We start from the raw sequence: 10,000 nt of genomic DNA, 5'->3' as shown, positions 1-10,000 counted from the left end.
TCCAAATGGACAATGACCCCAAGCAAACTTCCAAAGTTGTGGCAAAATGGCTTAAGGACAACAAAGTGAAGGTATTGGAGTGGCCATCACAAAGCCCTGACCTCAATCCTATAGAAAATGTGTGGGCAGAACTGAAAAAGCGTGTGCAAGCAAGGAGGCCTACAAACCTGACTCCGTTACACCAGCTCTCTCTGTTCACCCAACTTATTGTAGGAAGCTTGTGTAAGGCTACCTGAAACGTTTGACCCAAGTTAAACAATTTAAAGGCAATGCTACCAAATACTAATTGAGTGTATGTAAACTTCTGACCCACTGGGAATGTGATGAAAGAAATAAAAGCTGAAATAAATCATTCTCTCTACTATTATTCTGACATTTCACATTCTTCAAATAAAGTGGTGATCCTAACTGACCTAAGACAGGGCATTTTTACTAGGATTAAATGTCAGGAATTGTGAAAAACTGAGTTGAAATGTATTTGGCTAAGATGTATGTAAACTTCCGACTTCAACTGTAGGTCCCTCCCCGTTTGGTTCTGTTTGCTTCTGTTTGGTTCCTAGTAATTACACCCATGGTCTCATTAGAATATGTCAAAATACGCACACACACACACACACACACACACACACACACACACACACACAAACACACACACACACACACACACACACACACACACACTCACAGACAACAATCCATACCTGGACAGAGGGCGATGTTGCAGAGTTTGCTCTGGGTCTCAGGCCCGTCACAGGCTCTCCCTCCATGTTGGGGTGGGGCACACATCCTGTTCCTAGTGCGGTGGCCACGCCCACACGTAAACGAACACAGGCTCCATGGTGACCACTCCTCCCAGACGCCATGCACTGTAGGACATAGGGCAGAGGTCAGAGGTTTCAACTTTATTGTCCCAGGGAAAATGTGGTTTTGCAGCAAGATCATGGAACACAACAGACATAAAATAGACATTGACATTGCTGTTGCTGTCTCTGCCACATGACACAGTATTAGATGTCGGCCATTTTGTTCAGCATGACACGATTTTATCAATAATGTTCAGCAAAACAAGCACATGTACACTATATGTAGTCCAACCAGCAAGTGAGCTTAAACCATAAACTACCACAAAGTAGTAATCATGGGGTCGTAGGACCATGTGGGGCTTCCATCTTTAGGTAGTGAAATTAGTTTGACATAATAGTACTCCTGTGTACTGATTCATATCCTCATACTATTTGCTGATCTGCCAAGCAGAAGTACCGGCTCACAAAGAACAACACAGTACTTTTACAAAATGGCCGACATCTAATACTGTGTCAGGCTAGACTGTTAGGCGCTGCTGTATATTACGTCTGGCCTAGCTTATAACTGTCTTAGAATTTCTTCTCTATCACCCAGGATAAAACATAATCTGGTCACCAGTGTGTCAAGAGTGCCAAGTTATCCTGCCAAGTGGCATATCCCTCTTTCAACGGCTCTGATTGCTTCATGAAAACGCAAATCCCTCTCAAACATTGTTAATTAAAATCAAAGTCCCATCGCACCTGAGAGAAAGAGAGAGAGAGAAAGAGAGAGGGAGAGAGAAAGATAGAGAGAGAGCGAGAGCGAGAGAGAGATGGATGGGGAGAGTGTATCTCTTATGTGCATGATCAACACCATATTCTAGGATCACAAAGTCAGTCTTATAATGAAGAGCTTTTATCAGGCAAGGCTGGAGTTCCTTAGTTCAGTTAGAGATATAATCAGAGTACATGTTGAGCTACAAGTCTGGCTGTGCGGTCCAAATGGCACCCTATTCCCTATATAGTGCACTACTTTTGACCAAATTGCACCCTATTCCCTATGTAGTGCACTATGGGGCCTTGTCAAAGTAATGCACTATATACAGAATTGGTTGCCATTTGGGAAGTAGACTGTGCCTCCTCCCTTATTAAAGGACGTATAATTTAAATCAGTGTTGGAACAGTGAACAAGCCTTCTCTGCAGTGCAATAAACTATTTATAACTGAAAAGAAAGGTGGAATTATGTAAGACTTTTTTTGTCCATTTGCAACAAATGGGTATAAATTGGGTAACGTTGCATTTGAATAACTCTGTCATCAATGTGTTTCAGTACTGAACTTCTAGTGAGGATCGATATGAGACGAACTGCTCTACTGTGACACCATGTTGTGTAGCGATAACGCTTTACTTGAAAGAGAGCGACATAAGGACTTCATAACATTTTCATAACCCATACATACCGCATTAATGAGCAGTTCATTTTTATAAATCCTCATATCAACTTTCATCAACAAACACAAGCTTTATTCTTCCTCTGATCTATCTGGTTTTCCTCTGTGTCAAATTCTAAACATTTAACAGTCTTATAAATCATCATACTTTTTTGTTTGATTTTATTCTAGAATCATTTGAAAGGAGGAGGTTGTTTTTATCTGTCCTGCACCTCTCCTTCCTCTCCATGCTCTTTTCATGTTTCCTTAAAAAACTCTCATCATATTGTTTTGTATTTTCTTGTGCAAAATTATTTAAATTGAATATTTGCCTTGTCTTGTGGTTGTTGACATAAGCACTTATGAATGCAGCCACTATGTATAGGTTGGGGCGGCAGGTAGCTTAGTGGTTGAGAGCGTTGTGCCAGTAACCGAAAGGTTGCTGGTTCTAATCCCCGAGCCGACTAGGTGAAAAATCTGTCGATGTGCCCTTGAGCAAGGCACTTAACCCTAATTACTCCTGTAAGTCGCTCTGGATAAGAATGACTAAAATGTAAATGTTATGAATGTGTTATAAAGTCCTTGTGTAGTGCCCTTCAAGTAAAGTGTCACCTGCATGTATTTCTGCCCTTGAAAACTATTTGACTCAGACAAACACAGATTTCAGTATTTCTGCTGTCGATTTGACTACATTACTGGCCTGAGACAACGGCACATTGCTTCCAGAGAAAAAGACAGCTTAGCCCATTAGCCTGCTGCCAAAGCCTCACCAAGGGGGATATAATGGATTATTTGCAAAGCACTATTACTTCTGGTTCACTTATTCTTCATTTTAAACCAGGGGGACACCTATGGCTGTGTAGGCTGACTGCTTCAGTTATTGTTTCTGAATGGAAGCGGGTTTCATGCAGTTCATCTAGCTACCAGAGCTTGTTGGGTTAGAAATGGTCAAAGAAAACGAGAACGTTTTGAGACATTTTGATTTGGAATAATGTCTTGCTCTTTTGTCTGACCCTTGAGAAAACTGCCAACCCTGCTCTTAGTCATGACACATCTTAATGGGGAGTACGTCTGACTAAATGTCAGCGAGAGCTGCTCGCATGAATTTCTGATTAGCCGATGAGGGGTGAAACCTTCTATATGACTCTGTGCCTAAATGTAATTTCAGAGACACTTTCCTCCACATAGAATAATGGCTCCTAAAATTCCTTGCCCTGCAAATCAACGGATGGAAAAACCCTAACAGTAGTATGACAGCTGTTGTTGAACACATGGATATCTGTGTAGACACACAACATAAGATGGGTCTCTTCTCCACAAGGTAATACATCTGCTAGAGCCACATTCAATCACAAATCACCAACAATGACCAATGACTGTCTTGTGTAGGGGAATGTTGTGTTTACAAGAAAATACTGAATGTCAACTTCTGCCAAAAAAAAGACCAAACAATTGACACCAATGATAGATGTCTTAACGTTCTAAAGACCCCAGAAGAGCAAAATCCATCTGTCGGACCAACAACCCAAAAATATTAGGTACCAGACTAAGTATGCAAAAGTCTAGGCAACATGTAATCAACTAAACTACTGTAACAGCCTACATTGAGCTAAATATGTCTTGCAGTATAATTGTACAGATAACTGCAATATTGATGAAAATATACCACTAACCTTGACCTTCAAGCAAACACACTGAACCCTGGAGACACAAACCAGAATCTACAATTCCCTAAGCTTCATAGCATGCAAAACCACAGCACTACATCACTCTCAATCATTTCAGGAGTTGTGGTGAAATGACTTATCATTATATGGGAAGAAATGGATAACATAGATAACACAAAATATAACACTTATGAAAAACATTGTCACATGCACAAAGAGAAGAAAGCATCAATAGATAACAGATGACTAATAATAATAATAATAATAATAATACATTAAATAATAATATTAATCAATAATAATATAAACAAATAGAGTAGTGAAACAGTCAAATTAAACAGTAACTAAAACACACTGGCTTGATGGTCAACTCAAAGCAAGCACAACAATACACACATACAAATAGGAAAGCTGAAGGAGAAAGACGTTATAACAAGTAAAGTAATAATACTGCAGCTATTACTACCTGGACAGAGGACAGTGTTATTGCAAACCCTTGACTCTCTTAAAGGGCCGCTGCAGTGGGTTCCGTACGGTGAACCACATGTTCTTGTTCGCACCTGCGACCCTTGGCCGCATGAAACTGAGCATGAGCTCCACTGGGACCACTCCTCTGCACCAGATTCACCTGTGTAGAGGGAGAAGGGTGACACCAGTTAAACGCAGCAACACGGTCACATGATCAGCCCAGGCTACAGGAGGCGGGGCTATACGGGGGTGGGGCTTTGTGCTGGGGGCAGGGTTTTCAGGGTAGAGCAATGGGGGAGGAGTTATGCTAAACCCGAAGCTACATGAATGGGGAGGGCTATAATCTTGTATGGGATATTAACTTAGTTAACTTTAATATTTAACCAAATAGAGATGTTTTACCTTTATGTGATCTTTGATAAATGATTAATAAGAGAGAAGGCCACAACTCTGTAGGTCATTGGCCCCATTACTCTTGATCCAGTTCCTTTGATTTCCCATTCATCATTTTGCAAGCGTTGTTGTATTGTGATTGTAGGGAACTAGAACCTTTCTGACTAGTAATTGGTCAAAAAGCTGTTTGGTCTCCCATGAACGGAGTCTCAAGTAGAAAAAATCTATTTTAGATTGTATCACAGTAAAGTCCCAAATGGTTTGGAGGAACTGTACAGACGTATCATAATTGACACTAAGCATTTGTCAGAATTAGTCTGAAGGGCATTTATTCAAAGATCACAGCAAAGCTCCAAATCACTTGCCCCAGTGTTACTTCTGATCACAATAAGGGGTGTGGCCGTTTACCTGACTAAAAGGTGTTGCATCTTACAGCTAAATGTCATCTTCATCTTTCATACTGACACATGCATCAATAAAACCAAATCAAATGTTTCAAAAATATGTATAACATGTAAAAGGACATGGTTGCATGCAAGAAGGACATCTACTAGTGAAATAAAAGTGAAACTTGAATGGAGAGTTAGTTAACGAGAAGTCTAGAGTACGGATCCCACAGCAGAATTACTGCACTACAGTCTGCAGTGCAGTTTCCTAGACAACCGGAGAGGATCTAACTCTAATGCATATTAATTAGTGTTTGATCACAATTTGTGAAAGCAGTTCTTTTTTGCCCGTTTTTTGGGGGGGAGTAGATTTTATTCAGAAGATCACAGCTTGTTGCATGGAGCTTGTTGCATGGAAGTACCATTCACAGTGCCAGTTTGCATTGGATTCATAAAATAATATTTGTCCAAACAGCAGAATTGGGACAAAAAGGTCTGCTGGTGTGTTGCACTCCTAATATGACATGTTTTAATTGTTGATACTGAATATTTAACAGTACACTAGTCAACTGTCTCTATAACCATACACTTTGATAAAAAGGTTATATCTAGAACCTAAAAGGATTCTTCAGCTGTCCCCATATGAGAACCCTTTGAAGAACCCTTTTTGGTTCCAGGTAGAACCCTTTTGGGTTCCATGTAGGGTTCTACCTGGAATCAAAAAGGGTTATCCTATGGGGACAGCCAAATAACCCTTTTGGAACCCTTCGTTCTAAGAGTGTATGCAAAGTATATCAGTTTAATTCTCAGAGGTATAACTTCATACACTGATTGTATATAAACACATGTGGAGTAAATGTGCATATGTGTGTGCCCGTAGGTGGTAATTCCCAATAACAAAAGCATTGCCATATTGACAGCAAGTGTTAACAATACATCAGTGTGTCCTGGGTGAGGCCTTTCAATGCAAAAAATATGATCATGTCACGAATCCAAAAGCCATGAAATGCTGAATAAAGGAATAAATGCTAACATTGGTAACGCTAACACCCTTGGCATTGAGCTAAGCAGGTAGGGTGAATAAAACAATCCAAGATAGCTTAGTTGTGTGTGAGAGAGTAAGAAGAACTCATTTGGTGACCACTTGGTGCATAACTTATTTCTCTACCCCAAAATAGTCACCAAATATTTGGATTACAATTTAAGATGTACGTGTGATGATCAATTTCAATTTATTTGCATAAGAGATTTGGGAATTTCAGCTCTGAATACATTTATATGTCATTGAAATCTTCTGAAGATTTCCCTCTGTATTGTGTTACTAAGCTGCATTATGATAGGACTGATATAGATTGATTCAACCCAATAGGGATATATACCCCATTATATATAATTGGGTTGAACAGAATAATAATATACTTTGAAAGGTGGATCAATTGGTAAGATGAAGCAGTACAGGGAGAGTCAATTAGACAATCTAAGAATGGAAGAACTGAAAAGCACAGTTATGGGATCCATTACAGGTAAATAAAACACTCCCACAGCGTGTTAGAATGGAGACATGCTGTTAGGATTTAGTAAACAACAAAGTGGATTTGCAAATTAAAATGATAATGAGGCAGGTGTGTCGATCAATGTCACAGATTTAAAAGTAACAACAAATGAGGTGAAACTGGGTTAAAAATAAATAAATGCCAAAGAAACAATTAACGAAACCCAGAAACGTTATTTTATATAAAGAAATTAGAAAGAAAAGGGAAAAAAATAGAAAAAAATAATTGTCTTTCTCACTGTCCCTTTGGATTAAGCCTAGAACCCTCTATGTGGCACTGGATAAGTAATAAAGATGCATTTTAATTTACTTCTGTCCTCCTGCAATTTTAGGATGGATACAATCATCACTATATTTTAGAATTTTCGACTGGTTTAAGCTTAAGATTTTTGTTTATCTTACATTAAACATGATTTATCAAACCAATTATTTATTCACTATGTGTTTCACTCTTGCTGAAAGCAGTAGGAGTTGTCAATGAAGGACATTTTCAAATGTGACTAAGCACACTTTTAAGGAAATTATTAACTGTGACAGGGCGCAATTTTACCTACCCTTTAATATTTGAGAAATATATAAATGATTAATGCACTTGCCAACTTGCTGTGTAACAACAGATGAACAGAGACCCAGGGAGGTCAATAATAGTTGTTATTCTAAGTAAATACTCAAAGGGAAATGGAAAATTCATCTAGTGGGTTTTAATGTAAATAACAACAGAAGAAGAAGGAGGTGGTAGGAGGTTAAAAAATACAAAAACATTGTCACCTAAAAGGTGCAGCACAAGAGAGAGCATGCAAGTGGCTTAGATGAAATTACGATTTTATGTAACAAAATCAAAGGTGAAAGAAACTATTGTATTACCAGTTTGTGCCATAAATTTAGCAGATTCAGCTTGCTCCTGCAGGGCCTTTGTGTCAAAGACTGATCTTGGCCGCTGACTTTTTACAGTATGCTCACCGATCATTCCATATTCTAGGGACAGAATAGAGGTTCAATGAAAGCTAGACTTTAACAGTAGGAATCTTCTAGAGACAAAAAAAAAAATGTATATTACAAACTGTTTTTCAAAGATAAATGCGTAATAGAAAACTACAGTACTGTACATGGCTAGAAACAAAGATCACACAAGGATAAATACGTAGATATATATTTAACTTGTCATTTTTACTTTAAAGACATAAGAAGGAACAATGCATCATATTTATAACGAACGTGGGTGAGTTGGGAGTAGTATTAATTGAGTTTAAAAGCACAGCTTAAGACACATAGCATTCATGCAAACATAATAAACCCACATTGGTTTTAATAAGACACTAATACTTCCCATAGTCCCCCAGGCCCCCGATCCCTCCCTCCCAATCCCTACCACCCTCAACCCACCCCCCCCCCCACCCCCCCACCCCCGAGAAAAAAACGAAACAAAATGAAAGTAAAAAATGTGAAAGCTATCTGGAAGCCACAGAGGAAGGGGGGCGGGGTCATGAACATAACATGATACTATTGATCCACAGTTTCTTTAACAGATTCCAGCCATTTTGGTTTGTAATTAGTTGAGCTCAGTAGAATATTTGTACGTCCCAAATGTCACCCTTCTCCCTTCATAGTTCCCTATAGGCCCTGGTCAAAAGTAGTTCACTATGCAGGTGATTGGGTGCCATTTGGGACCCCAACCTATGAGTCTGGGAAACCACTTTATAATAATTTAACATAAGATCATAAGTTCTATTAACTGACAAATGTATTCTGAGCTGTCTGATTACAATTGTTACCCCTTCTGTTGTTGTTCATTAATACATGGGTGATGGGATATGTTTGGCCGCAGAGATTTTTAGTCCCAGTGAAGGGGTGTAACAAATTTAGCAAAACAAATGTCATTTTTCATTCAAAAACTTGACTAGCATGCCGACGCTAAGATAGACTGTTTTCTTCAATCAGTTTGGAGTGGTATGCAATACAGGCGTAATATGTTATACAACAGATAACTCACATGGCAGGTGTGTGTTAGTACTGTAGTGGAACCCATACATACAACATGGTAGGTGTAGAGGATGTTTGGGGTCATGTTGTCCGGTGTAGTGGATGTTTGGGGTCATATTGTCTGGAGTAGTGAGGATGTTTGGGGTCATATTGTCTGGAGTAGTGAGGATGTTTGGGGTCATATTGTCTGGAGTAGTGAGGATGTTTGGGGTCATATTGTTGGAGTAGTGAGGATGTTTGGGGTCATATTGTCTTGAGTAGTGAGGATGTTTGGGGTCATATTGTCTGGAGTAGTGAGGATGTTTGGGGTCATATTGTCTGGAGTGGTGAGGATGTTTGGAGTCATATTTTCTGGAGTAGTGAGGATGTTTGGGGTCATATTGTCTGGAGTAGTGAGGATGTTTGGGGTCATATTGTCTGGAGTAGTGAGGATGTTTGGGGTCATATTGTCTGGAGTAGTGAGGATGTTTGGGGTCATATTGTCTGGAGTAGTGAGGATGTTTGGGGTCATATTGTCTGGAGTGGTGAGGATGTTTGGAGTCATATTTTCTGGAGTAGTGAGGATGTTTGGGGTCATATTGTCTGGAGTAGTGAGGATGTTTGGGGTCATATTGTCTGGAGTAGTGAGGATGTTTGGGGTCATATTGTCTGGAGTAGTGAGGATGTTTGGGGTCATATTGTCCGGTGTAGTGGATGTTTGGGGTCATATTGTCTGGAGTAGTGAGGATGTTTGGGGTCATATTGTCTGGAGTAGTGAGGATGTTTGGGGTCATATTGTCTGGAGTGGTGAGGATGTTTGGAGTCATATTTTCTGGAGTAGTGAGGATGTTTGGGGTCATATTGTCTGGAGTAGTGAGGATGTTTGGGGTCATATTGTCTGGAGTAGTGAGGATGTTTGGGGTCATATTGTCTGGAGTAGTGAGGATGTTTGGGGTCATATTGTCTGGAGTAGTGAGGATGTTTGGGGTCATATTGTCTGGAGTAGTGAGGATGTTTGGGGTCATATTGTCTGGAGTAGTGAGGATGTTTGGGGTCATATTGTTGGAGTAGTGAGGATGTTTGGGGTCATATTGTCTTGAGTAGTGAGGATGTTTGGGGTCATATTGTCTGGAGTAGTGAGGATGTTTGGGGTCATATTGTCTGGAGTGGTGAGGATGTTTGGAGTCATATTTTCTGGAGTAGTGAGGATGTTTGGGGTCATATTGTCTGGAGTAGTGAGGATGTTTGGGGTCATATTGTCTGGAGTAGTGAGGATGTTTGGGGTCATATTGTCTGGAGTAGTGAGGATGTTTGGGGTCATATTGTCTGGAGTAGTGAGGATGTTTGGGGTCATATTGTCTG

General features: G+C 39.8%; 1 protein-coding gene across 1 annotated transcript in view; it reads right to left on the bottom strand.

The window, feature by feature from the left end:
* Positions 1-10,000, bottom strand: part of adgrb3 (adhesion G protein-coupled receptor B3) — a gene marked incomplete at its 5' end in the record, with an annotated part of 302,913 nt that overhangs the window by 174,597 nt on the left and 118,316 nt on the right. Inside the window, 3 exons of the mRNA XM_084170757.1 lie at positions 702-866; positions 4,347-4,508; positions 7,544-7,654. Coding sequence (XP_084026883.1) covers positions 702-866; positions 4,347-4,508; positions 7,544-7,654 — 438 coding nt within the window. The remainder of the gene's footprint in view (positions 1-701; positions 867-4,346; positions 4,509-7,543; positions 7,655-10,000) is intronic.

The sequence above is a fragment of the Coregonus lavaretus genome (assembly GCF_964263955.1).
Source record: "Coregonus lavaretus genome assembly, chromosome: 1".
Lineage (NCBI taxonomy): Eukaryota > Metazoa > Chordata > Actinopteri > Salmoniformes > Salmonidae > Coregonus > Coregonus lavaretus.
The sequence above is the reverse complement of the archived record's forward strand: the minus strand, read 5'-3'. Positions and strand labels throughout refer to the sequence as shown.